The following is a 27,924-nucleotide window of genomic DNA, read 5'->3' as shown; positions in this document are numbered from 1 at the left end:
AGGGAGTTATCAAGGATCATAGCTTTAAGTTTCTTCATAATTTAGAAATATTTTGATTGGTCTGGTTTTGTGGTTTAAGATGAAATGATGGTGCAGAGATCAAATGCATTTGGAAATCAAAATGCTTTAATCACAGATACATACTGTTTATGAATTACACAGGTCCTCTGTTCCACAGGAGATATGATAAGCTCTAGAACTGAAGTGGGCAGGGGTTGGTGTAACAGTTCAAGCATGTTACTTGTAGTCGTCATGTAGAGCTGTGGGGTGTCCTGAGTTGTCTTCCCAGGTGTCACTGTGCAAGATAGGATTGGTTAGAGAACTTGTTCAGATTCCCATGGCACCTGAAAATGGCTGTGGCCAGTGCTGGCACTCATAATCTGCCAAGGCCAAGTGCGAGTCCTGCACTTCAGTCACAACAACCCCACACAACACTACAGGGCTGGGGAAGTGTGGCTGGAAAGTTGCCTGGTGGGAAAGGACATGGGGTCGCTGGTTTACAGCAGCTGAACATGAGCCAGCAGTGTGCCCATGTGGCCAAGAAGGCCAACAGCTTCCTGGCTTGTATCAGAAATGGTGCAGCCAGCAGGAGTAGGAAGGGGATCTTCCCATTGTACTTGGTGCTGGTGACGCCACACCTCGAATACTGTGTTCATTTTTGGGTCCCTCAGAATAAGGACATGGAGTTGCTAGAGTGTGTCCAGAGAAAGGCAACAAAGCTGGTGAAGGGTCTGGAGAGCAAGTCTTATGAGGAGTGGCTGTGGGAACTGTGTTGTTGAGTCTGGAGGAGGCATCGCTCTCTACAACTACCTGAAAGCAGGTTGTAGCAAGGTGGGTGTTGGTCTCTTCTCCCAAGTAACAAATGATAGGAAGAGAGGAAATGGCCTCAAGTTGTGCTAGATCAGATATCAGGAAAATTTTTTTTATTGAAAGAGTGGTGAGGCATTGGAAGAAGCTGCCCAGGGAAATGGTGGAGTTGCCATCCCTGGAGATGTTCAGAAGCCATGCAGGTGTGGCACTTCATGACATGGTTTAGTAGGCATGGTGGTATTGGGATGATGGTTGAACTTGACAATCTTAGAGGTCTTTTTTAACTAATGATTCTATGATTCTAAGGTTCTTGACCCCTTTGTGGCTTTCACAGTGACTGCCTGGTTATGCTGCAGGTACTCCTATTCCAATAACCAAGCTGTTCCCTTATTGCACAGTTAACTGAATATCATATGTTAATACTGTTGTCAAGTAGGCTTATCCTTATGTGAAGTCCTGTTGATGCAGCCAGAGGCCTCTTTCTTTGTATTTTTAATAACAGCCACAATGGAAGTGATAGCAGTTCAGGCCGTTTTGCCATTAAGATTTACATCTAGTAACAGCATCATATATATGCTAAATGTGCAGATATAGAAGAGATAGTGCTCATATATCTATGTGTTTGGAAAGTATTCAAAAGATAATCTATTATTACTGAGCAAATCTCAGAAAGGTGGTTGTGCTCTTGTAAGCCACTGGAGTGCAGAGTGGTGTCAAAAAAGGGCAGAAACACTGGCTGTAGCAACAGGATGCAAACATGCTTTCACGATGGTAGAAAGGCAAAGAAGTTTGTGTCTGCAACCCGTTTTATGGCTTATTTTTATCTAATAGTTGAGAGGATCAATTAAAATAAACAGTCTGTGAATTAGTGGAGAATTAAACTGAAGTCTGTTCTGTAAGTTGCCGTACCATGCTTCATCATTCCAGCTGTGAAGTTATTCTATTGGAATTTTGTTTTGTTTCTACTACTTGGAAGTATTAAGATTTATTAACTTGTTATTCTAGCGATTGCAAGTATGCTTTGTCATATTAACAATGGTGTGTGTTTGGTTTTGTCCTGAGCCTGTGTAAAGGGAATAATGGGTTTGCACTTCGCAGGAAAACCTATAATATGTTCCTCCCACTGTTCAAGCGGACATAACATGGAGTGATAATCTCCACTGTAATTTTGAGATAGTTTTCTGCTGAATCCTAATCATATTCCAGTGAATCTGAATGAACAGTATAATTGACTGTTTAATACAAAGTGGTACTCCCAGGTATGAAAATACCTTCAACATTCATTGTTTACTGTACTTTAACAATGGGCCCCTCAGAATTATGTTTAAGTTTTTAGAATAGTTTATTCTGTTTCAAATTGCCATTCTTTTCATCAACTCATGTAATTCTTTTCATCAACTGATGTAAAAACTTGCATTGTATATCTCCAGAGCCTTTCTTGCTATTGAGAACTGCACTCTTGGCTTTTCAGATGAAAAAAATGAGGCGTTCAACTGCAGGATTTGCTGTAGTTGGTCATTTGTACTTAAACAATGCATTGTGACAGTACTGCTTTTCTTTTTCTTAAGTTGTAATATGTGAATTAAGGTTATTATTTAATTTTTTTATGCTATCTTTTGTTTTAAAATAGTAGTTATATTGTTATCTATGGATATATTTTTATATTTAAAGCCTATTCTCTCTACTGTTGTCTTTATCTGCTTCCTTCCTTCATCTCCACCCTCCAGAGAAGCACAACTAAATATGAGGCGATCAGCAGCTCCCAGTCAAGTGCTGGGAAACGCAGCCAAAAAGCCAAGGTTTATCCCACCAGGAAAAAGTATCACAGTTTGTCTCAAGAGTGAAACTGAGGAGATGGACCAAGAAATGAAATTAAAGGAGGTAAACTGAACAGTGCACTGAAAAGACTATTTTTTGTACAGTGTTGTTACTAAAAGATAGCATCTGCACTCGCCACAAACAGTCCCTGCCTAAATTATCACTCTGTTCAGAACAGATTTTGACATCTTTGCTCTAACTACGTTTGATCTTACTTCTCAGGTGTGTTTTTCTCACTCTGAGAAGTGGATGCAGAAAAACTTCTTTTCGAATAAATAAATGTAGTTGTATTAAGTCCAAATACAATTCTCAGTGTAGCTGAAGTATGAATTGCAGCTTGGAGTAGACTTCGTTGGGTTCAGGTATTTGGAATGCTTTGGCAAAAGCAGTTAAAAAACGCAAGATAGTAATGAAATGTCAGTACATTGAGCTGCAGTTTTGCTGCAAGGAACTTTCTCTGAAACCTTTAATACTAACCAAAAAAGGCATCACCGTTTGTATTGATTTTATCTGTGAAGAATTCTATTGCATTCAGTTCATAAACTACTTGCACAAGTGGTGTTTGGTGTTGTGTGAATGTGCTTTTCCCTTTCAACAGTGGGATGCACATATTTGTGTAGGGATGTATATACATGTGTTGATAGTTTGATAATGAAGATTAGCATCTATTAGGATCACTTCTCGTTGCTCTTTCCTCCATTTCTTTTCAACTGCGTGAAGGAGATGCTATTGTGAACTTGTTTCTCTTTAGCAGGTAGATGAGATAGAGAGAAGTACTTCATTGCTTTCTAAAGTATACAGCCAGAATCAAAATGCAAAGTTTTCACAGTCTGTGGAGTCAGCTGGAAAAGTAAAGACTGCAAAAGCATGTTTCAGCATTAATAAGTGCAACAAGGTGGAAATGAAAATGGTAAATATGCCCCAAACTGGTAAGATGCTCTTTGTTATTTACTGCCTTGTATCGTAAGAGAATTTTAGAGTTTATGAATGATGCACTACTTACTAAACTTTTATGAAATACTAATACAAGGGTCATTCTGTGGTGGCATTATTTAGTGTTCTACTGGGTAGAGAGCAAAAGAAACAAATATTGAGTGATTTTTTTAAACAAGAAAAGGAACAAAGTATATGTTTTAGAAGTCAGTTGGTATTGCTGTGACTCAGGTGTCTGTCTTCCAGAAGAGTACTATAGTCAAGTCCCTGTAATCTAGAGTATTATGATGATCAGAGCTGGGATTCCCTAAATAGTGGAAAAGTGGTGTAACTTGGAGACCTCGTTGGCCTCATGCAGAGGATGCTAACTGCTTTGAGTGGATTCACATTTTTCAGAATTCATGAGGGTTTCTTTTGTTCAATGCAAGATCTGAGCTGTTTTCTGCAGTGTCTCCAGTGGGCACTCAAGTTTGAAGCACGGGTTGCTAACTCTAGTGTAGCACCAGAGCTGAACTGGCTCAATTCATAGAATCATAGAATAACCAGGTTGGAAGAGACCCACCGGATCATCGAGTCCAACCATTCCTATCAAACACTAAACCGTGCCCCTCAGCACCTTGTCCACTCGTGCCTTAAACACCTCCAGGGAAGGTGAAACAACCACCTCCCTGGGCAGCCTGTTCCAGTGCCCAATGACCCTTTCTGTGAAAAATTTTTTCCTAATGTCCAGCCTAAATCTCCCCTGGCGGAGCTTGAGGCCATTCCCTCTTGTCCTGTCCCCCGTCACTTGGGTGAAGAGCCCAGCACCCTCCTCTCTACAACCCCCTTTCAGGTAGTTATAGAGAGCAATGAGGTCTCCCCTCAGCCTCCTCTTCTCCAGGCTAAACAACCCCAGCTCTCTCAGCCGCTCCTCGTAAGGCCTGTTCTCCAGCCCCTTCACCAGCTTTGTTGCTGTTCTCTGGACTCGCTCCAGAGCCTCAACATCCTTCTTGTGGTGAGGGGCCCAGAACTGAACACAGGATTCGAGCAGTGGTCTCACCAGTGCCGAGTACAGAGGGAGAATAACCTCCCTGGACCTGCTGGTCACACCGTTTCTGATAGAAGCCAAGATGCCATTGGCCTTCTTGGCCCCCTGGGCACACTGCTGGCTCATGTTCAGTCAGCTGTCAACCAACAACCCCAGGTCCCTCTCCTCCAGGCAGCTTTCTAGACAGACTTCTCCTAGTCTGTAGCACTGCATAGGGTTGTTGTGCCCCAAGTGCAGGACCCGGTACTTGGCCTTGTTAAACCTCATCCCATTGGACTCAGCCCAGCGTTCCAGCCTGTTCAGATCCCTTTGCAGTGCTTCCCTACCCTCCAGCAGGTCAACACTTCCACCCAGCTTAGTGTCATCTGCGAACTTGCTAAGGGTGCACTCAATGCCTTCATCCAGGTCATTGATAAAGACATTGAACAGGGCTGGACCCAGCACTGAGCCCTGGGGAACCCCACTTGTCACTGGCCTCCAGCTGGAGTTAACTCCATTTCCCACCACTCTCTGGGCCCGGCCATCCAACCAGTTTTCCACCCAGGAGAGTGTGCGCCTGTCCAGGCCAGAGGCTGACAGTTTCTCAAGCAGAATGCTGTGAGAAACTGTGTCAAAGGCTTTACTGAAGTCCAGGAAGATACATCCACAGCCTTTCCCTCATCCAGCAGCCGAGTCACTTTGTCATAGAAGACGATCAGGTTAGTTTGGCAAGACCTGCCTTTTGTGAACCCATGTTGACTTGGCCTGATCACCCAGTTCTCTTGCATGTGCTTCATGATAGCACTCAAGATCACCTGCTCCATGACTTTCCCTGGCACTGAGGTCAGACTCACAGGCCTGTAGTTCCCTGGGTCCTCCCTGCGACCCTTCTTGTAGATGGGCACAACATCAGCCAGCCTCCAGTCCAGTGGAACTTCCCCAGTCTTCCAGGACTGCTGGAAGATGATGGAAAGGGGTTTGGCCATCACATCTGCCAGCTCCTTCAATACACTTGGATGAATCCCATCCGGCCCCATAGACTTGTGGGTGTCTAGTCGGGCTAGCAAGGCTCTGACCACCTCCTCTTGGATCATGGGAGCCTCATTTTGCTCCTCTAGCTCCTGGGTTTGTACACAGACGGAACAACTTTCTTTACAATTAAAGACTGAGGCAAAGAAGGCATTAAGTACCTCAGCCTTTTCCTCATCCCCGGTCACTGTTGTTCCTTCTGCGTCCAATAGGGACTGTATGGTCTCCCTAGTCCTCCTTTTATTATTTATATATTTATAGAAGGATTTTTTGCTATCTTTCACAGACTTTGCCAATCTGATTTCTAGCTGAGCCTTAGCCCTTCTGATTTTTTCTCTACACAATCTCACTTCCCTCCTGTAGTCCACCCAAGAGGCCTGTCCCCTCTTCCAGAGCCCATAAATGTTTCTCTTCTTCCTGATATCACTCAAGATCTCTCTGTTCAACCAAGCTGTTTTTTCCCCCTGCTGGCTTTTTTTCCGGAACATGGGGATGGCTTTCTCCTGAGCTGCTAAGATTTTCTTTTTGAAGAGCTCCCAGCCCTCATGGGCTCCCTTGCCCTTAAGTACTGTCTCCCATGAGACTTTGCCAACCAGCCTTCTGAAGAGTTCAGAATCTGCCCTCTGGAAATTTAATGCTACTGTCCTGCTAACCACCCTCTTCACTTCACCTAGAACAGAAAACACTATCATCTCATGATCACTTTGTCCTAGGTGTCCACCTACTGCCACATCTCCCACAAGGCCTTCTCTGTTCACAAACAGCAGGTCCAGGAGGGCACCCTCCCTTGTTGGTTCATTCACCAGCTGTGCAAGGAAGTTGTCTTCCACGCACTCCAGGAACCTCCTAGACTGCTTCATTTCTCTTCTATTGTACTTCCAGCAGATATCAGGAAGATTGAAGTCTCCCACAAGAATGAGAGGCATTGATCTAGAGATTAACCCCAGCTGTTTCTAGAAGAGCTTATCAGCTGCTTCTCCTTGGCTGGGTCACTCAATCTCCTCATCGCCACAATCCATCCCAACGGTGTCCAAGTCCTCCCTTACAAAGAGGGCTACCCGCTTCCTCTCCTACCCTTCCTATCCCGCCTGAAGAGTTTGTACCCCACCATAGCTGCACTCCAGTTATATGAGTCGTCCCACCATGTTTCTATGATGGCAACGACATCATAGGCTCCTTGCCCTACAACAGCTTCCAGCTCTTCCTTATTCCCCATGCTGTGTGCATTGGTGTAAATGCACTTCAGCTGAGCTGCCGAGCCTTCAGCCCTCTTAGAGGGAACAGAGTTCATTCCCAATTGCCTGGTAACTGGAGTAGCTAGTGCCAGAGTGCCTGTATTTCCCTTAGCACCCCCAGGTGTGTTCTCCCCCACTTTTTTTATGGTGATGTCCTGGTGGTCCTCACCAGCACACCCTCTCCCAATCACCATTGCCCCACGTCCAGGCTTGTTCCTGTCTAGCCTGGGCTCAACCCCCTCCCCCTTCACATCTAGTTTAAAGCTCGATTTATGAGCTTAGCTAGGTTTTTAGCAAGGGCTTTAGCCCCCCTAGGAGACACACATGTCCCATCCTTAGCAAGAAAGCCTGGGGGTGTGTGAGGCACCCCATGATCAAAGAAGCCAAAGCCCCTCTCCTCACACCAGACTCAGAGCCAGGCATTAATCGAATTCTTCTTCCTTCTTCATTCATGTGTGTACACTTATTCATTCAAAACACAGGTTTTTTTTCCTTATAATTATTTACAGTTATAATGATCTTTCTCTTTGTTTCAGGATTCATTGAATTGATAATACGTTTTGTAATGAGTCTGGAGTTTTAAAAGAGCATTTTGTGACTGCTTGTCACTTTGATTCCATAATGGTTGGAATTATAATTCAGAAGGCTTTAGCAGAGCTCTATTTATTTTTGTTTGTGATAAGAGCTGCTAAATCTGGAAGCCAAACAGAAGCGAAACTGCCAGGCTGCCATGGACCTAGCTAGACTTACGAGTAGCCAACCCTGACAGGTCCTGGTCTGTCTAGTAATTTGCTCAGACTTTCTAGTCTCTCCAGCAGCCAAATCTCAGACTCTCTGGTCTCTCCAGTATCTGGCCCAGGCACATGGCTGCTCTCATTCTTATCCTACTTGCCAGTAAGTCCAGCTTGGTGTTCGCTAGCGGTCACACACTGTCATATGTGTCCAGGCAGTATGCATGGGTTCTGGCCTCTCTGCTTGCCTCTTCTGACAATGCTCATACTTGCAGAAAATTTTCAGTGTGTGTGGGATAAGTTGTTTGAGTGATCCTGCTTCCCTGTAGGTACATCTGCAAAATTTGTATCTGCTGGTTCTGTCTAGCAGCACACTTGAAAGGTAACTTGTGGATTTATTTCCAAAATAATCTTCCTGTTGGCTGGAGGGGAAATAAGCAGTCTTCCCAACAAAAAATGTCATGAGGTGGAAAATACACTAAGTGATTTTTCATTAGCATGATTTCTGGGTGCAGCTGGTATGAGTTCACTGTGATGATGTCAGAAAGAATAACCAAAAAGTTGTGGAGTGAGACTGGGTGAGCTGTTTCTGTTGATGTTGTGGTGTTAGCTTTCTGAGTGACTGAACAAGCTATTTTGTGCCAAAGCCTCTCCATGTGTGTAGAACTGGAGTAACGCTGCAAGTCTTTGTAAAACTACGATGAAATGTGATATAAAGTAAAGATATCTAATTGCAATGCTATGGTCGTCATACTGGTGATGCAAGCACTGTGAAAACAATCCTGCATTGAGGCTTCGTTAAATCTTAAGTAATTTCTTAACAACTTATACTTTCCAAGACTGCTTCTGCCGTTTATGTCACTTTTGTCTGCCATTCATTACAGCTAATGTAGCAATTACGTAGATTGTGTAAACAATAACTCCTTCATAGTGTGAAATGAAATTGTTTTGTCAAAGCTGGTTTTGGTATGAAATTCAGAGGTAATGGAAATCAGTTGTGAAAGCCAGAGTCAGTTTGGGATTTTTATTATTAGTAATATTGTAATGAAATTATATCTGACTGCCAGTCTCTGCAGCCATGGAAGCATTCACAGTTAAAGGGGCATTAAAATAATTTACAGATTGAAAAGGTCTGTGTGCATGTATTATTTTGGTTTATTGTGTCCAAATCATTTAATGCAGATGATAGGCAATATATTATGCTTGAAGCTGTTGTGTTCGGGTGTCCAGTGCAGCAGTGGAATGTGTAAATAAAACCCCCAGTTTCCATTGAATTCTTGTGAAACACCTGTGGACCACTGGACAACTGCACTGTTCATAGAGTTAATCTTTCTGAAACCCAGCCCTGAAAATGCTGTGCATTCTTTCAAAAAAACCTTCTTATCTGACACATGGTGTCCATTTCCTGGAGCAGACAAGTAAGGATTTGATTAGACAGCATTGATCTAAAAATTATAGCATATTTGGCTTAAAAAAATCTTGCTTATCTAGGCTTCTTTGCAAAATTGCCTAGAATTTCACTAATAAAATGAAAGGGACTCTGGAGTTCTGTAAGATGAGATGTTTCTAAAGAGGTTTTAATAAGATTGTAGCAACTGTTGTAGTGTGAAACCTACCTATCTGTTGTAATTTTAAGACAGATGGGGTGACATCAGGGTTTGCGTTGTAAAATACTGAACATGCTGTTCAGCTGGTAGTTCACTAATCACGATTATGATGATTCATAAATACTGGAAAATGATGTTTCCATAAATACATATATTTGTAGGAAAGTTAACTTTACTACTGCTTTATGAGTCAGCATTTGCTTGTTTTTAAGAGGCAAAGAACATGGCAATCTCTTTGTTATTTTTTTTTTTTTGTATTCAGAACATAGCGCTTGTTGATGCTGACAACAGATACAAGGAGGGGAGGTAATTTCTTTGACTTTGTCATTAGTGCTTTTTCTCACATGCCTCCAGAGAATTCTGTGAGATAAGTCTGCACACTCTCTAAAAATGAAAGTTATTTTAACATTCCTAAATGGTTCAAGAGTAATTGAAAACTAAATCATAATGTGTTCGGAAGGGTATTATTGCAGGTCTTAAAAGTGCTTGGCTTTCTCATTACATTCTGAAGTCCTTTTAACAGTAATGAAAAAATATGGATAATTTGCATTTGAAGAAGCAATTGACAGATTGTGAACCTCTGAACTATCCTAAATATTTCCTTGGTGTTGTTAGGAAGCAGGACTGACTAGAACCTACACTGCCTTTTTCAATTTAACTTTTAAAAAATATATATTTCTCTATCTCAATTGTTAAATTTAGTTGTATAAAACCTATGTAGTGAATTTAATTTATACTTATCTGAGTTTACAGCTTGCTATATGTTGGTATTTTTAATCTAGGTTTTAAACTAGGAGAATGCCCTGTTTTTCCTTTGGGCTTATATTCTCTGTGGAGATGAATAGCTCCTTCACCTCCACACTTAGACACAACACTCTAGTTGCTAAGATTTCATTGTTTGAACCTGATGTAGGTGAACAGAAAAGCTGGATACAGAGTTTCATTCTATTACAGTTCTCCTATTGTTTGGCTTTGGTTCAGCAGTATTTTGTCTTTCATCCATCACTAACATCTGTTAATGCTTCTTCCAAGAGGAACTTTTTAAGAAGTCATACTCAAATACTACCTTTGAGCTAACAGTGAAGACAGATTGTAACTGTATTTCATAAGAGGTTTAATGTGCTTACCCTATGTAACTTGACAGATGTTTCTGAATGTTTTTCATACCTATGATATTAATTGTATTTATTATCTGCATATAGATTTGGGTATAATTTTTCTCAATTCCATGGAATGTTAATGTTTACTGAGTACATTAGGCTATAAGGTTTAGACTCATTTAAGTCAGTTTTATTTTTCATAATAGTAATGTTTGCTGGCCCCTTCAGCTTTCTAGAACACTGTTACCGGTTAGTCTAGTATCTCCTGTCACCTGATATGTATGCAAAATCCTCTTAACCAAATAATTTAAGTGTTATAAAAGAAGATCCACTTTACATTCATTTATGACAGCAGCAATCAATTGCCCATTACTTTAAATCACAGGACTGAAAAATGGTGTTTTCAGTGTTTTATGGTATTGTGTAATTTCAGTCCAACTGCCTACTTGGGCTTCTGCCCTGCCATCTCATAATGAACTGTATTACTTCTAGAATTACTTGTATATCTGAAAAAATAGAAATATTACCTGCAATTTCTATTGTTGCACTTCACAGAGTGTACTAGAAAAGATACTTTAGACAGGAGTATTTTTGCTGTCTGTCTGTTTTAGTAGTGGAGTTGTATGTACAGCTGCAGTTCAGTGCACTCCTCAAATACCAGTTGTTAAAGCAGTTAAGTCTTTGGGTAGAAGATACTGCATAAACATCTGTAGTTTTGATTAATTACCAAGTGCACCTTAGTACAACTACATAGAACTAAGGTGTTACTGGATGCTTGAGTGCAAATAATTTATTAGTGCATTGTTTGCAAGTTAGATTTTACAATTGTAAATTTTGTTATTATTTTGAATAAGAAATGATATCAAATTGCTATGCTAGCTCTTCATGATTTAAAATTACCTCCTTTTCTCTGCTGTGTTATAGAAAGAATAGTTTATATTAGTGAACAGACAAATGAATTGACAAGCTGTCTATTTCTAAATTCAGGAGAGCTTCTTCACTGTTTAGGTTCATCTGTACCTGTTTGATCAGCTCATCTCTGGAGATGGGTATTGGTTAAGAAAACTAGTTTGATGTAAAGGTAGCAGAAGAGAAATTGACTGTTTCTCTGATCTGACTCTTGTTCCAGAACTGTTCATTTATACAGTCATAGTGAGCATACATGCAAATGGTCACCTATTGGCCCAGTACCCCACTGCACAGCAGCTGACACGTGGCAGGTCGACTTCTCACTGACAGTTCAGTTTTTATTTAGTCTTACGTGGTTTGTGTTTTCTGGTGTGTAGTTTTGAGATGCTCAGGCATCTCCTGAGGACACCACCTTTTGCTTGGTGCTCTTCCCTGGGATATGAGATGATGTCTTCTACTCTGCTGCTGGCATAAGAGCTTCCCTAGCATTTCCCCAGCTGATTATGCACACTCAGAGTTCCCCTAGGCTGTGGTCATGCATTGTGTGCAGTTATGCATGGAGATGGTACGGTAGCAAGAACATTTCAGACAACTAACTTTACTACTGTAATCTTAAAGTGTTCAAACTCTCTGGACTTAAAAAACAGAGGTTCTTTGGTCTGACATTTCTTGTTGTCTTGACGCCTCAGGGTTTTTCAGGGTTGGTTGAGGTTTTTTTTGTCTTCCTCTTTCTATAGATTCATCACCTTCTGTGTGATAGTAACCAGAGCTACGTACTGAATAGAATACTGTCCTCAAGGGCTCTGTTTCTGTGCTCAGAAGCATCAAATGCAGCAGCCACAAATTTCCTACTTCTTTAGTTTTAAAGTCTGATGAGAAACCATTATTGGATTGTAGCAATAGTCAGATAATGGGGAGTCAGTTGCTGTAGACTGAAAGCAAGCAAGACAGTACAGTATGCTTAGGGAGACACTAGCTTGTTGGAGTTGCCATCTCCAACCAGTATTAGTTGTCTTGAATTTGGGCTGCCTGCTAGCTAAATGGTAAGTCTGTGGTAGCAGAATTAGCAACCAAAAGTGATATAGGAAGAAGGGACTTGTATCAGCTTCACCACCAAAGGCACCATATCATATAACGTTCAGTGACTGTGAGGCTGCTTTCCTGGCAGGGTAACCATCTGCTGTGCAGTATAATAGGCTGTTGTAAAACAAATCCAAACTAGCATAATTCTAGTGTGATATTTCCACAGTTAATACAACATAACTTATAATTTGATATAATCATATCTTGCTGTCATGTGAATAACTAGGCTCTATATAATGATAGATGCTGTAACTTGGATGCTCGTATATTTGAGAAAAGGGCAGTGAATTGACAGTGAAAATATACTTTTCTTTTGTCCTAGTTATGTGTGCTCTGGTATCTGTATTTGAATTAATGGAGGTAATGAAGGAGAGGGGAAGGAAACCAGCAGTTGGAAGTGTCAGAAAACAAAGAAAATCAGAATTGTATTAGATGTGAGATATTCAAGGTTTTCCAAAAAGTAGGAGGGATTAAAGTAGAAGTTTTGCAGTAGTAACTCACCCATTGAATGGAACTGTCATTTCTTTTCTTACAGTGAAAAAAATGTGAATTACTTTTGAGTTGTGATGCATCTGCTATTGCAGAGAGCTGCGCTGCATGTATGCATAATATTTTTTATGCGCTTTTCTTCAAGTTGTTTAGTTATTGCAGATTAAAATTTGTAAACAAGAAAAAAAAGACTTAAATACTCTTCCTTGTGCAGAGACAGAGATCTGTTGTTTAAAATGCAGATATAAAGGGGTGGCAGGTGACATGCTGGGAAATGAACTTACCATCCCAATATATTTATTACAACTTAGGTCCCAGGAGTTGCATGCAAACGCACGGTATGTAGTCTGCAATATATATAAAACTAAATTATCCGCTATCGCAGTTTTAAAAATGAGGAACTAAGGAAATACTCTATATAGAAAGTATTTGCAGGGATTCAGGTTTAGCAGTAATAATTATTTCATCTTCCTCATTCATGCTGAGGGAAATTGTACACATGGTTCCTTCTTATTTTGTTCTTGATCAGCAAAATTTATTATCAGGCTGTGCAAGTGTGTAAGGAGTGAAGACAGCCAAAAGAGAAATACAGTGCTGTTTGGAATTTCTTGAATGTTAGGGTTTTTTTTCCCACTCTTCCACCCTTTGGAAGGTCCTGGTTTGAGGTGTGTGTGGACTTTTTTGCCTTTTTTTTTTCCTCTCCCAACTCTCCTGTCCCCAGTAGATATGAAGGTGGATTTAAGGGAAGATGGAGATTATGTAGCTCTTGGGTGGAGGTACAGGAAGTGCTTTATTAAAGGGAACTGGAAGGGAGTTTTGAGCCGTCATGTGTATTATTACAGACTTGCCCTGCATCCCTTCAACGATAGTAGTCAAACCTTTCTGTGTCTATTCTCATTATTTGGATCCCCTTTGTTGCCATGCCAGCATAACTAGAGTTCAATCCCAGCTTTTGGGCCTTAAGTTTTCCCCTGAAACAGAAGCTTTGTCACAATATGACTCTCCTAAGTTCAACAAAACAGTGATAAGATGGTTATCTCACTGTCCTCAAAGTATCTGCTTACCAAAATTAGAAGAACGTAGAAAACTGCTGCTATGTCAAATGCAGGAAGTATTGCATGGAGAAGTATTTTGAGGTTAGTACTTAAAAGTATGATCTCCGAAAGATGGGAGAATTGCAGAAACTTGGCTTCTCTTGCACCGTTTCTTCTTCTAGAGGCTAACGGGCATTTAAGAATTTAAGCAAAACATCCTGAGAAAATCATGCTTTTAATCTTTCTGTGTTTTTCAGCCGCTTTTGATCAGTCATCAAAAAGCTTGTTGGAAGAGAGGCTCAGAGAAGATAGAACCATGTATTAGGAACTGGACACACTTCTGAATTTATAAAGAATGATTCTATTATCTTTTCTTTTTTTGAGGTCGTGACTTGGAAAGCAAAGAGCTAATTCATGGTACTTTACAGTCACCTAGTATTATAATTTAGAATCCTGTAGCTTTAAGCCTAACTTTAGTTTGAAGGACGGTTGTGAATCTGACTGTGTGGGCCCTGGAATGTCAGACTGAGATGGAGCTAAATTCTTTAACTTTTGGCATGAGGGGCATTTTAGTTGTCTAATTCAAGTATTGTTCATTTCAGTGGGTTAAATGTTGAGGCAATGTGTTACAATCAGCAGAGAGGACAGAAGCGTAGTTTGCTTTTATGCTTGGAATTCTATTTGGTAAGATCTCTGGAGCAGACCATGTGGAATTTGGGCTAGTTTCAAGAGAATGGTGTAAAGGTAATAAATACATTGTTATGGTTTGTGTTTTCTATGCTTGTCATGAGATACAGGCACCCTTGTTCTTGCAGCAGTTCCAAGAACCATTAGCTTTTAGGAGGTAATATGTGCTAGATGGTGATGACAGAAATAGATGCAGAAAAAAAAAAAAGAGTTAAAACTTCCCCTTGTTCCCTCCTCTTCAATGCAGGACAGAGATTTAGCAGTAACTGTGGGGAAGAAAGGAAAGGTGCAGTCTCAGAGGTTCAGGTACAGCAAGGATAGGAACGAGAAAGTGCAAAATGGACAGTGAATGTGTTGATGAAAACGAAAAAAAATCAAGTGAAAGCTACTTTAAACACAATTTAAATGAGCTAAGATTATTTATAAAAAGTCTGGAGAAAATGTATTTAAGTACTGTGTGCTTTGAGGGGAAGTCTTCTTGCAACTTTTGGCTTACAAAACTGTCACCCTCAATGCTCTCCATAATGAATAATGCCTCCAACTCTTAATTTTGGAAATCACCCATGAAACAGCTGTCCCTGTGAGAGACCTTTGGAGTTGAAAACTTTTCTCACCCACTCTTTGCAGAAGGTTCTTAAACAGGCAGCTCAAATGTCTTGGCACCGTCTTGCTGTTGTGTCAGTACAGAGGACTATATGATGACCTAATGGAACTTTTGCAGCCCTTACTACCTATAGACACTCTCAAGTCATCTTATGCAGCTGCTAAATTCATTTGCAAGAGTGAGCAACTGTCTTGATGCCTGCCAAATGTTTCCGCTGCCAGTATACCCAGTATATTCAGTGATGTGTAACGAGGGCCATCTTAGCTGCTGAAGCTTCTTACCGTTTCTCATAAGCACAGGGACATGGGGGTTTCACTTCAGCTTTGATTCAAATCTTGCAATTGTCCTCTTATTCTTACGATTTTCAGGCTCTTAGGTGAGCTAAACCCAGGTCTTGGCAGAGCTAGCTTGCTTGCACATTATTGAATAAGAACAGATGTGCTTCAGACTTATTCTGGGGCTGCCACTTTGTGGGCAGAGCACCCTCAAAGAGTGCAGCAGTCCTTTTATCTGTTAACTTCATATTTTTTGCACTAGGGGGGTCCCAGCCTGAATCACTTAAGCCAGTGTCACTCCCTTCAACATTCAAGTTTGCTGTCTTATCCAAACTACGCTTTTCAAGATAGGTGAATTCTCTCAAATGTTTTTTTTGTCTTTGGTTTTTTTAAATATTTTTTAAGTCTGTCATGGAGCAATTCTTCCTCTGTTCTGTATGACAGAGGATCCTTCCTCTCCCTCCTTCCAGGATGCTCCCCTGAATTCGAGACTTTCCTCTTTACAGGGTGTCCTATCTCATAATGTGCCTAAATTTCCTTGAGCCACTTAATGCAGTTATTGGCTATGATTCAAATCTGTCACTTGTAAAATTTGGGCCCATTGAGCTTTTTCAGCAATTCACAGTCCTCTGGTTATTTTAATCCCTGACTGTGTAATAGCTGTGATTCATTCACCTCTTGATAGCTTTCCAGGATGCACTATTTGTAAAATTTTTATTTTTATTTTTTATTCTACACTTCTCCTCAGCAAAAACCTGAGCTTACCTATAACCTGTAGTTTTGAGTCTTATTTCCCAACTGTTGAAGTTTTGCGAGCTTAGCAAGGGGCTGTTACTCAGTTTTTGGGTAATCCTGCTGACTTACCGTTGTCTAGAAAAATCCTCTCATCTACTCTCACAGCTTCCATTTTTCATGAGCTTCCAAACATGCAGATTTCTAACTAAGATGACTAACCTGAAGATGACTAACCTGATCGCTTTCTATGACAAAGTGACTCGGCTGCTGGATGAGGGAAAGGCTGTGGATGTGGTCTTCCTGGACTTCAGTAAAGCCTTTGACACAGTTTCTCACAGCATTCTGCTTCGGAAACTGTCAGCCTCTGGCCTGGACAGGCGCACACTCTCCTGGGTGGAAAACTGGTTGGATGGCCAGGCCCAGAGAGTGGTGGGAAATGGTGTGAAATCCAGCTGGAGGCCAGTGACAAGTGGGGTTCCCCAGGGCTCAGTGCTGGGTCCAGTCCTGTTCAATGTCTTTATCAATGACCTGGATGAAGGCATTGAGTGCACCCTTAGCAAGTTTGCGGACGACACTAAGCTGGGTGGAAGCGTTGATCTGCTGGAGGGTAGGGAGGCTCTGCAAAGGGATCTGAACAGGCTGGACCGCTGGGCTGAGTCCAATGGGATGAGGTTTAACAAGGCCAAGTACCGGGTCCTGCACTTGGGGCACAACAACCCTATGCAGTGCTACAGACTAGGAGAAGTCTGTCTAGAAAGCTGCCTGGAGGACAGGGACCTGGGGGTGTTGGTTGACAGCAGACTGAAGATGAGCCAGCAGTGTGCTCAGGTGGCCAAGGAGGCCAATGGCATCTTGGCTTGTATCAGGAACTGCGTGGCCAGCAGGTCCAGGGAGGTTATTCTCCCTCTGTACTCGGCACTGGTGAGACCACTCCTCGAATCCTGTGTTCAGTTCTGGGCCCCTCACCACAAGAAGGATGTTGAGGCTCTGGAGCAAGTCCAGAGAAGAGCAACAAAGCTGGTGAGGGGGCTGGAGAACAGGTCTTATGAGGAGCGACTGAGAGCTGGGGTTGTTTAGCCTGGAGAAGAGGAGGCTGAGGGGAGACCTCATGGCTCTCTTTAACTACCTGAAAGGAGGTTGTAGAGAGGAGGGTGCTGGGCTCTTCTCCCAAGTGACGGGGGACAGGACAAGAGGGAATGGCCTCAAGCTCCGCCAGGGGAGATTTAGGCTGGACATTAGGAAAAAATTTTTCACAGAAAGGGTCATTGGGCACTGGAACAGGCTGCCCAGGGAGGTGGTTGATTCACCTTCCCTGGAGGTGTTTAAGGCACGAGTGGACGAGGTGCTAAGGGGCATGGTTTAGTGTTTGATAGGAATGGTTGGACTCAATGATCCCGTGGGTCTCTTCCAACCTGGTTATTCTATGATTCTATGATTTCACCCAGTTGAAAACTAGTTTTGTAAATGTGAATGTTTAAATTGGGAAGCATCTTGATTTTTTTTTAAAGGAAAGAATCACATGAATTAAAGAGAATGCTGAATTCAAGTGCATTCCACCTTGAAAATATGAAGGAAAAATACAAAGTACCTTGCATGAGGATTAAAACAGGAGGTACAGAAAGCAGCAAGGTGATGTGATGGGTGCATGTATTACTGTTTTCTTCAGCACCAACCAGAATTTCCTGCTACCTGTGGTTTATTGTCCCCTCAGATACAAGCTTTTGTAGGGTGCATTGCAAACCATGTTCCTATAATGATACAGACTGAAAAAGCTTCTTCAGATTCTATGTCTTTCTTTTCATAGATCATAGAATCATTAAGGTCGGAAAAGACCTCCGAGACCATCCAGTCAAACTGTAAGCCCAACACCACCATGCCTGCCTGCTAAGCCATGTCTTGAAGTGCCACGTCTACATGTTTTTTTGAACGCCTTCAGGGAAGGAGACTCCACCACTTCCCTGGGTAGCCTCTTCTTCACCACTCTTTTCAGTTAAGAAATTTTTTCTAATGTCCAGTCTAAATGCAGGTTACTTGTCCTGTGACATACTACATCAGGGAACTGCTGGTGCAGACAAATCAGCTCCCCGATCTGGCTTGCTCAGAAGATTTGTGAGTGCTCATATCAGCACAGTGAAGGGGCAGGAACATGACAGGGCTGAGAGTAGGCGGAAATTCCTGGTTTGGCAGTGTCCCACATTTATGTTGCCTTAAACCAATTATTAAGCTCTACGCCTGCCAAGAGAACAAAAAATTAAATTGATTAGTCTGTAGCTGGATCATCTCCCTGAACTGACTGTGCACTGTGTTGCTAAGTGCTGGCATTGGTGGAAGGTGTAGGATGAAGGGTGGACTGCGGCAACATTTTTTTTTTTTTGTAATTGTCTTGGGACCGCACCTATTGTTTTAGCTCAAAGTTGTCTATATGAAACATTAACTTCCAGGCTTCTTACCTCCTGTGACTTCTCATCCAGGTACTGACATGACCTTAGGCTGATGAACAGAGCTGTTTAAAAAAGGGCAAAGAAAAAAAGAAGGAAAAACCCTTGGTTGGCAGCCAGCTTTGTTTTTACACAGGTTATTTTACACTACTGCACAACAGTATGTAATCAGACTGATTCCTTCAAGCACTTGCTCAAAAGAAATCCTTCTAGCAGTACTTTGCTATAATTGCATTAGTGTGGAAACCTGGTCTCTCTTGCAACATTAGGCAGTAAGGTGATAAAGTAACACAAATTGAGATAGGTCTAGATTAGAAGCTGCTGCATCTGGTAGCCCATTATAGAGGTGATGGCTGCAGCTCCTTGCAGCCAGGTCCAGCCTGCAGTGAAGCTGAGGATGCATTCCCAAATGCAGCACTTGTGCGAACACGAGCAGCATCAATGGCCTCATCCTTTCCCTTCACTGGCTGTATCTGATGAAAGCCTGTTCCTGGAAGGTACATATGTATACAATATGGATCCCTCCAGCAAGTAGTCTTCAGTTCTTATTCTGATCAGTGGCTGGTCCCTGGATCCCCTGGTCTCCCAGTTGCCTCACAGACCTGCTCTGGGTCACTCAGGAAGCTGGTCCAGATTTTTGATGACCTTACCAGTGGGCCAATCCCTAGGTGTCTTGGTCCCTCCAGTAGCCAAATCTCAGACTTGGTCTGTCTGGTATCTGGCTCAGCCACGTAGCTACACCAGGTCCTGGCTTTCGAGCCTCCTTGCTGGCTGGTCTGGCTTGGTGTTTGCCAGCAATCACTCACTGACACGGGTTCAGTTCTGGGCCCCTCACTACAAGAAGGATGTTGAGGCTCTGGAGAGAGTCCAGAGAAGAGCAACAAAGCTGGTGAAAGGGCTGGAGAACAGGCCTTATGAGGAGCGGCTGAGAGAGCTGGGGTTGTTTAGCCTGGAGAAGAGGAGGCTGAGGGGTGACCTCATTGCTCTCTACAACTACCTGAAAGGACGTTGTAGAGAGGAGGGTGCTGGCCTCTTCTCCCAAGTGACAGGGGACAGGACAAGAGGGAATGGCCTCAAGCTCCGCCAGGGGAGGTTTAGGCTAGACGTTAGGAAAAAATTCTTTACAGAAAGGGTCATTGGGCACTGGAACAGGCTGCCCAGGGAGGTGGTTGAGTCACCTTCCCTGGAGGTGTTTAAGGCACGGGTGGACGAGGTGCTGAGGGATATGGTTTAGTGTTTGGTAGGAACGGTTGGACTCGGTGATCCGGTGGGTCTCTTCCAACCTGGTGATTCTGTGATTCTGTGATTCTGTATCCAGGCAGCATGCATGGGCTCCGGCCTATCCTTGCTGGAAACCCAAGTGCCTGGGCTCCTGTGACCCACGGTACAGCTCCAGTTGCATGCACAGTCATGTATGCAGAGTAGAGATTCCCTTCATCCAGGAAAATAGTTAAAAATACAGTTTAACAAGAAGATAAGACAAACTGCAGTGATCAGGCGCAGGGCCTGGCTGGACAACTGTGCTGAGCAGTCACCTGTTTACATGCACCTGGCTCATTTTATCCCTTCTCTCCACAGTGTTTTCCTACGCTTGTTCTGTCCCAAACCACTTTCAGTACCCCTTTTTCTTGCCTTCTGTTCTTCTTCTAAATATCCTGTACTGTGCCTTCTGTAATCTCAAAATAGTTTTCATGGCATCTTGAGTCCCATACCTAGTGGGCAGTAGCACACTCTGTCTCCAAGGCAATCTGGAGAGAGCCTCTTGCTGGTGTTTCTGACAGCCCTGGGAGCAGCCGGCTTGAGGGCTCAGTCTCCTTCATCTGGGTTACTGGGGTTCCTCTGCCACGCTGTTCACCTGTACTCTTTGTGGCAAGGAGCCTTTAATCACACAACCTAATGCTGACTTCTTTCTTGCTGTCACTATAAAGTCAAGAGCCTGGGCAGCGCATGAGTGCTTCAACAGCAGAGGGTACAGGGTAGGTTGGCCTGTAGCATCTCAATTCTGATACTGCTGCAGCCTCAACTATCTGAGGCACTTTTAATTTTTCCTTTTTTTTTTTTTCAGTTACTTAAGAACAGCCAAGTGCATACATATTTTTTAAAAAATTAAAAAGGATAACCATCAGCTTTCTACTTGTAATAGTGGCAAAGTGCAAAGTATGTGGAAATAGGGAAGGATTAAGCGTTTAAAGTGATGGTTTTCATACATTACTTCTAACCGCATGAGTGTTTTGTTGCTCAAATTCTAGTGTAATGGGGCTTCAGACCATAAAATGCTTTATTTAATCTTGGCTTGAAAGCAATCCCAGCAAAGTGGACTGCTTGCAGTTTTCTTGGGTGGTACCGACAAGGCAAGTCTCAGAAATGTTTTCAAACGTGCTTGTTATTCTAAATGCTAATTGATTTTTAGCAGTTAAAAGTCTCCCTTTGTTTAGTTTGAATTTCTTGTTTTGAACAGGAACAAGGCCTGTGTCTGGTTTGTTTTTTTTTTTCCCCTTGGAGCAAACAAGTTTATACCCAGATCTTTATAGCCTTAAGATATTTCAAACTATAATTAGATTTCTCTTTCCTTCCCCCCCTTCCAGGCTCCCTTGTTTTCAAGGCTGAACACGTTAGGCTTGAGAAGCTGTTGCCACTATCTCAGATGGTGTTTGTTGTTTCCGCCCTCTGCACTCTTATGGTCGCGTACGTCATTTTTCAAACTTAGTTTCTGCTTTTTTTTTTTCTTTTTTTTTGCATTTGAGAACACCTTTCCTTACCTCTGCAGGTTTTTCTTTTTGCGGCTTGTTGGTTTAGCTCAGACCACAGACATTTCCAAGCCTCGCACGCATTTTTAGATGAAGACTTGGCTTAAGGTGCGGGGTTTCCGAGCAAACATCACAAACGCCCAGCGCGCGTCTCGTTCATCAAACCAGACTGTTACGTACGATGACAGGAGCGGGCTGTGCCCCGGTGGCTCTGCCGGCGATCCCCCGTCCCGGGGCTCGGGGGGCGGCGGGGGAGCCGCGGCCTCTTTAAGGGCTGCGGGCGAAGCCTCGCTCCGCGGGACCCGGCGCTGCGCAAGCGGTGCGGGCGGGGGAGGCTGCGCGCGCCGCCCGCGCCCCCCGCACAAAGCAATTGTTGCTCCGGGGGGCTGCGGGGACGGGGGGGGGCGTCCTGACGTGTAAAATCGGGCTCGAGCGCGGTTTCAGTTTGAGAGAGCCGGGGAGATGTGTCAGAGCTTGTTACCCGAGCTAAATTAGGTAATTTTTAGCTGGGTAACGTTGCTAATCTTTAAACCTTTATGTTTTTAAATCCTGCGTGTGCCTGGTCTCTTCACACAAAAGTGTATTTTGCTTGTTTCTTCCCGTCTTCTTCAGTCTGAAGCCTTATGTAGGTCAGGCTTGGCTTAAGCAGATTTCCTGAACCTGCGTCAGCTTAAGCTGAAGGAATTTTAATAAACCCTCCCTTGTAGGCGTGGGCCTAAATGAGACTAGCCTAGTTAAGCCTGATCTTTTTCTGTTTGTGAAAAAGAGCTGAGCAGAGCTAGGGACTGCATGGTGGCTTCAGGAACGGCTTCCTTAATTCCAAGATAACAATGGTTGGGAAGGCCAGATCTTCTAATTTTACCTTATCTGAAAAGCTCGATTTGCTAAAACTGGTGAAGCCGTACGTTAAAATTCTCGAGGAACATACCAATAAGCATTCTGTAATAGTGGAAAAAAACAAATGCTGGGATATCATAGCTGATAACTACAATGCCATCGGAGTAGATCGCCCTCCTCGCACTGCACAGGGCCTGCGCACGCTGTACAAGAGGCTCAAAGAATATGCCAAGCAGGAGCTATTGCAGCAAAAGGAGACTCACTCAGACTGTAAAAGCAGCATTTCCGAGCCAACCAAGAAAGTTGTGGAGATGATTCCACAGATTTCCAATGTGTGTTTAAGGGACAGGAGCGGTGTTCAAAGGTGAGACAATTCTTTTTATTTTGTTACTGAATTAAAATGATGGCGCCTCCTACCTACTCTGTAACGCTGTGCTTGTGCTCAGGCTCCTAAAGGAAATGTGGATCAGAGAAAATCCCCACATGGGGAGCAATGACAAAATAATATTGCTTTTGTTTTATGAGAAGCTTTATGGTGCCTTAGCACTGCATTCATTTTTTTCAGCTCTCTTTCAAAGCCTGTTTCAGAGTCTTTATCATACTCTGGAAAGTGAGGGTTAAGAGAGAATCAAGGAGAAATAGTAGCTGCAACCTATAACCCTCCCCTACCTTTTAATAGGCAGATTATTCAAACACTGGCAAAGTGATGGCTAGTCTCCTCCATTTAAGGTAACACTGCAGTCATTTTGCAACATATGTAACTATTACCAGTTTATGTAGGATTTTTAATAAAGTTAGTTCACAAAGCTAAGAAACCTTACTCATACACCTTTTTTCTCTCATTTACTCTGGTGTTTGCATGTTATGTTTAAATGATCCCAGTCTTTTTTTAAAAAAAAAAATTGACTCCCCACACCACGGTGCCTTTGTGAGTGCAGATGTTTTTTTACAGTATACTTTTCTTGCTTTGACAGTGATTTTCTGAAACTGGAGCAAAGCTAATTGCAATCTGAACTCCGAGCAGTTCTGTGTCATTTGTTAGGGAGTTTAAATACAGAGAGAAACTGAGAGGTTACAACACTAGAAGTTTTCTGTTCTTGTAGGTATTTTTTTTTTTTTACGGCTCAGTAAAGTGAGACACACTGTCTAGATTTGAGCCAGACATAATACAGGCAGGCAGCACGCAGGCTTTCTCCCACAGCTGGCTAATGCTCCTCATATCTGACTTGTAACACTCTGCTGGTTCTGTATTGGTCCTTGAGGGATCAAAAAATGCCTGGGTCAGGTTTTGGTTCCTCCAGATATGAAAACTAAGCTAGCGAGGATGGAAAAAAAAAAGTTAAATTCCACAGCAGCCTTGAGAAAGCTCTCTTTTTCTTATTTTGCCAAGCAGATTAATGCGAAGTGAACTTTACATATTTTAATCAGATATACTGATAGTGCAGCAGCGTAACACTCTAAGAAAAGCTGGCATGCGCACACATGCTGGATTGGATTCATGGTGCCACTGGTTGAACTGAATGGTCACAATTGTCTAAATCCCAACATGCCAGATGCTCTAAAAATATGCTCTTGTGGGTCCTTTGCGTAAAGAAGTCTGAAGCAACTGGGCTGTGCTGCTGCTTCTGGTGAATGCCCCTGGAGAAACGGTTCCAAAGAATTCTCTGGAACAAAACAAGGCTTTTAATTGTGCTAATAAAGGTTGCAGTGTCTTGACGACCAACTTTTGTAAGGAGGAAAAAAAAATAGTGTGAGAACTTCGGTTCTTATAAAAAAAGCAGTGACACTTTTTGTGAATGATTAGGAGATAACGATCTTCATAGTTGGTCTCCTATATTTAAACATTTTTTGTAGTCCCTTATGGGTCTGGGAACACTGACTTGATTTCTGCTTACCCAAAATGGATGTCCTAGGAACAGCCAATACACTGCACTGAAGGAAAAGAATATAACTTTAAAGATTATTTTTTCCTTGCCCAAATACATCATTGTTTGGTAGTTCTAATTTTAACTCTGAGTTGTGTTTTAGCCTAATTTTCAAAACCCTGTGTTAGGTTTTAACTCACCTGGATACAGCTTAGGTTTTGTAGGAGGGAAATACAACTTATGATGAATCCAAATTCTTAATCGCACCTTTAAGCAATTTCTAGCTCACTGTGATTAAACAAAACCTGGTGAATCATGGATGCCTGCAGGGTTATAAACACCATCCCCCAATTGTGGTAAACGTTGTTTGTCTTTCAGTCAAGTTGTCAGAAACATTAGTAACCACCATACAGGCAGTTCTTTTGTTTCTCAATTCCTTCTTTTCTGTCTTTGCTGTCTTAATTGTTTTCCTCTTGAGAGTCTGACTCTAAGGAGGGGGGGATAAAAAGCCTCTTCAGAGTTACCTGAAGATTTGCTAATTTTCTGTTCTGTGTGGATTACACTTTAAGAAATGGATTTTTCACTGTAGACTAAATCTTACCTATCGTCCTTCTGTTTAACCTCTCTCACTTTCTCTTTCTGCTCGCTCTCTGTTTCCTTTTGTCAGAATGACCTCCTTCTCCTGCTGGTTGTTTCCACTTTTCTCAGGCTTGAAGCTGGCTAGGAGCCAGCAAATAAGAAGGAGGGAAGCTGTGTTAGAAGCTCTGGTTGTGAAGAGGGGGGAAACCCAGAATTGCAGTCAGCACTGAGGAAAACAAGTGAAAATTTATGTGCAGGATAATACTTCCGATGCTCAATGAGAGGAGTAGAAGAAATATGAGAAAGAGCTATACAGGCAAAGGTGAAGCTTTGTGGCCTGAGAAGGGAGTAATGTGATGTAACTGATACTCTACAGGCAGCTCAGGTAACAGTCGATAGAATTAAGACTGTCCTGGCATTTTCTTAGGGGAATAAATGAAAGATCTATATTCTTCAGATGGACTTTTTCCTTTTTTTAAAAAAAAACCTTTAGTTAAAATAGTTTGGGCAATTTACAGGAATAATTTTTTGAAAATATATTGCTCTGACCCTGTTGAGCATTTTTATAACTGAGTATTGAGAAGCTTTCATGCTTTTATTCTAGAAATTGCACTTTTTTGTTAATGGATGGCAGAGTAGATCAGGGTCCTTTGGAAGCTGCAACTGTGACTGCTTATTTCTTTCAAACCAAGAATTTTGAAGACTGTGGGAGGTGCAGAAGAGATGATGATTCCACCTTTCGATTAAGGAGTTAGTACATTTCCACAAGAAGCAGGATGCTCAAATGAAATTTCTCCTTTGCTTCTGGGAATTTGAACCTGTATCAACTGCTAACTAGGACAGTGTTTTAATAATCAGATAGCGTTTCTCAATTTGTGGATTTTAGGGCTTACAAGGAGTTTAAAACATATAAACAAGCACTTCCTACACTCCAGTTTAATAGACAGTCTAATGCTGCAGAGTTGAGGAGCATCTGCAAAAGTTACATTACTCGTGGATCCACTCACTAGCAGCACCTCAGTTCTTCAGAGTTTGGGAGATGTCTTGTGTCTGAAGCCTGCAGTTACAGGCTGATTTATATGGTTGTGGCTGTGATAATACACTGACTTCAGTATGGGTACCATGCTACATTGTATTGCCTTCCCAGTCATGGTGAAAGCATTCCTTGTAGATCAAGAAGCTGATCTGGCTTAAAAAACATTACCTGAATAAAAGAGTGATGTGCAGAAGTGTAGTTTCAAACACAACTGATAGTAGAGAGGCAAGAAGGAACAGCTCGAGACATTATTGTCATCAAAGCCAGTGTAATGCCAAATTGTGATTTAAGGTGCTGCTGACTCAGGGGTTTACACAAAGACAGGTGAGTCAAGTGGGTGTTGTACTTTTGAAAAGGAATGCGTGGAACTGTAGGCTGTTCTTAATGGAAACATTTCAGTGTCTTGTCTTGAAGCTTCATAAGAATACTGAGATCACCAGGAGCAAGGATTACCTTGATTCCCTAATCAGCTGGCAGGGTTATCATTTGGGCTCTGTTTTCTCCACTCGGGGCTCTTTGTGTAATCTTATTCAGTGATTATTTACATATGCTGGCCACCTCTCCCCGAAATACTTGGGTGCATGAACTGGAACCAGGGAATACATTAGAACAGGAGGAGATGAATAAGTTTGGGAGATGGAAATGTATCTGCCACAGTCCACTCAATCTAAATTTATTACATTTTAAAATCACTCGGCATATTACATAAACTCTTTCCTCTGTCACTTGCATCACTTGCTGCTGCTTCGTTTTTATTCTCATTTGTTGCTAATTGCCCTTCTTGCTTCTCCAGTGTACCAGGATAGTTCTCTGTTTATTAATACTGCCTTTATTGCAACAGAACCTGAATAAGGCAGGGTGTATATGTGTGGTAGAAAGGTGCAGGGATACAGGTGGCAGAGGCCCAGGCACGGATAGTAGAGCAGTATTTCAAATAGGCTTTGGTTAATTGACAGCTCCGCCTTTTAAAAATAGTTTTTAATGGCTTATTTAAATGTGATTTTGTGTGTTCTAGTGCTAGTATCGATAAAGAAACAATTGCTGGTACCAGTTCACCACAGGCTATTTTGGATCACCATCCTACGACAGTCATGATGGAGTTGCAGTCAGAAGAGGATGTCAAACCTCCTCCCTCTTTGATTATAGACTCACAGCAAAATGAGACCTTAGAACAAGAGGAAGAACACCAGTTGGTCCATATTATGGAAAGGTCTCCTTCTACATCAGTATCTTCAGTTGATATGAGAGTGATGATGTCTCCCTCTCCTGTACCAAGAAGAGATGAGTTTTTTAGGCTTGAGGTTGGAGAACGCTTTAGACCAATGTGTGGGTATGACCCACAGATGTTGCAAATGCTGAAAGAGGAGCATCAAATAATATTAGAAAATCAAAGAAAAATTGGTCTTTATGTCCAAGAAAAAAGGGATGGTTTGAAAAGAAAGCAGCAACTGGAAGAAGAACTGTTGCGAACAAAAATCAAAGTAGAGAAGCTGAAGGCAATACGACTACGCCGTGATCTGCCGGAATACAGCAATATCTAAATATTTTATTACTTCTGTCATATTCTTTGAAATACTTAATAATAAATGCTTTTGCCCTAGCAAAATTGTTCCTTATGTTAATATGGATGGATCAAGATCTGGGCTTGAGAGATGAAAGCAGATTTTCCATGTTGTTGCTTATGTACCTTAGAAAAATATCTTATGGTAACCTTGTATGGGTTTGAACGCACCAACTCTACTGGTCTGAAGTATGGTCGAATCCTGTATATTTAGTGTTTAGGTTGATTAAAATCCAAACTTTAAAAATATTTCCCCTTGTCTCTGTTGGAGTTGTGATGAGCTAATGGAAATTTAGCTCATCTCTTCAAAAATTTTAATCACATGCATTATTTTTTCAAGTGGTTAGCTATCCTTTAACATCTTACTGAAGTTACAGGCTAATAATCACATTTAAAAAGGAGGAATAAGAGGTTATGTTTAAATGTCTTATTCTTTTCAAGTTGGTAAATCTTATGACAGTGGTGAGATTTTGCTTTTACATCAGCTTGGAAAACTTGTTATATTTTTTTAGTGTTCAGTAGACAGTCGAATAAATGTACATCTTCTGGAAAGTTAATACTTTCTATTGTTTCCAGTGGAGGAGTGTTTCCAGAGGGCGTTATCAAAATAGAGACAATGAGTGCAACACTTGGTTTTTAAAACTGCATGCATGTGTAATTTGTGTGTACAGTTACCATGGTCGTATATTCAGTTATCGTAATTATACTGGTGATCCACCATGAAAATGTCTAATTTCCTCATTTGCATGCGTGATTACTGCAGAGCATGTGCAGCC

At 42.0% G+C, this 27,924-nt stretch overlaps 2 protein-coding genes and 1 long non-coding RNA gene across 3 annotated transcripts in view; 2 read left to right on the top strand and 1 right to left on the bottom strand.

Moving 5' to 3' along the window:
* RAD54B (RAD54 homolog B) overlaps positions 1-27,924 on the top strand; it is a 68,269-nt gene that overhangs the window by 1,470 nt on the left and 38,875 nt on the right. The window contains exons 2-3 of the mRNA XM_069854377.1: positions 2,538-2,691; positions 3,383-3,557. Of these exons, the coding sequence (XP_069710478.1) occupies positions 2,554-2,691; positions 3,383-3,557 (313 nt within the window). The 5' untranslated portion in view covers positions 2,538-2,553. The remainder of the gene's footprint in view (positions 1-2,537; positions 2,692-3,382; positions 3,558-27,924) is intronic.
* On the bottom strand, positions 109-21,572 carry LOC138719274 (uncharacterized). Its single transcript, XR_011337197.1, has 3 exons — positions 21,283-21,572; positions 18,536-18,588; positions 109-295 (listed from the first exon to the last, which is right to left on the bottom strand). It is a non-coding gene; the product is annotated as an uncharacterized lncRNA (long non-coding RNA).
* FSBP (fibrinogen silencer binding protein) lies at positions 21,658-27,642 on the top strand. The gene is made up of 2 exons (XM_069854376.1): positions 21,658-22,471; positions 26,603-27,642. Exons 1-2 carry the CDS (start codon positions 22,101-22,103, stop codon positions 27,126-27,128), a joined length of 897 nt encoding a protein of 298 aa, XP_069710477.1. The 5' UTR covers positions 21,658-22,100; the 3' UTR covers positions 27,129-27,642.

Source organism: Phaenicophaeus curvirostris, chromosome 3 (genome assembly GCF_032191515.1).
Source record: "Phaenicophaeus curvirostris isolate KB17595 chromosome 3, BPBGC_Pcur_1.0, whole genome shotgun sequence".
NCBI lineage: Eukaryota > Metazoa > Chordata > Aves > Cuculiformes > Cuculidae > Phaenicophaeus > Phaenicophaeus curvirostris.
The sequence above is the reverse complement of the archived record's forward strand: the minus strand, read 5'-3'. Positions and strand labels throughout refer to the sequence as shown.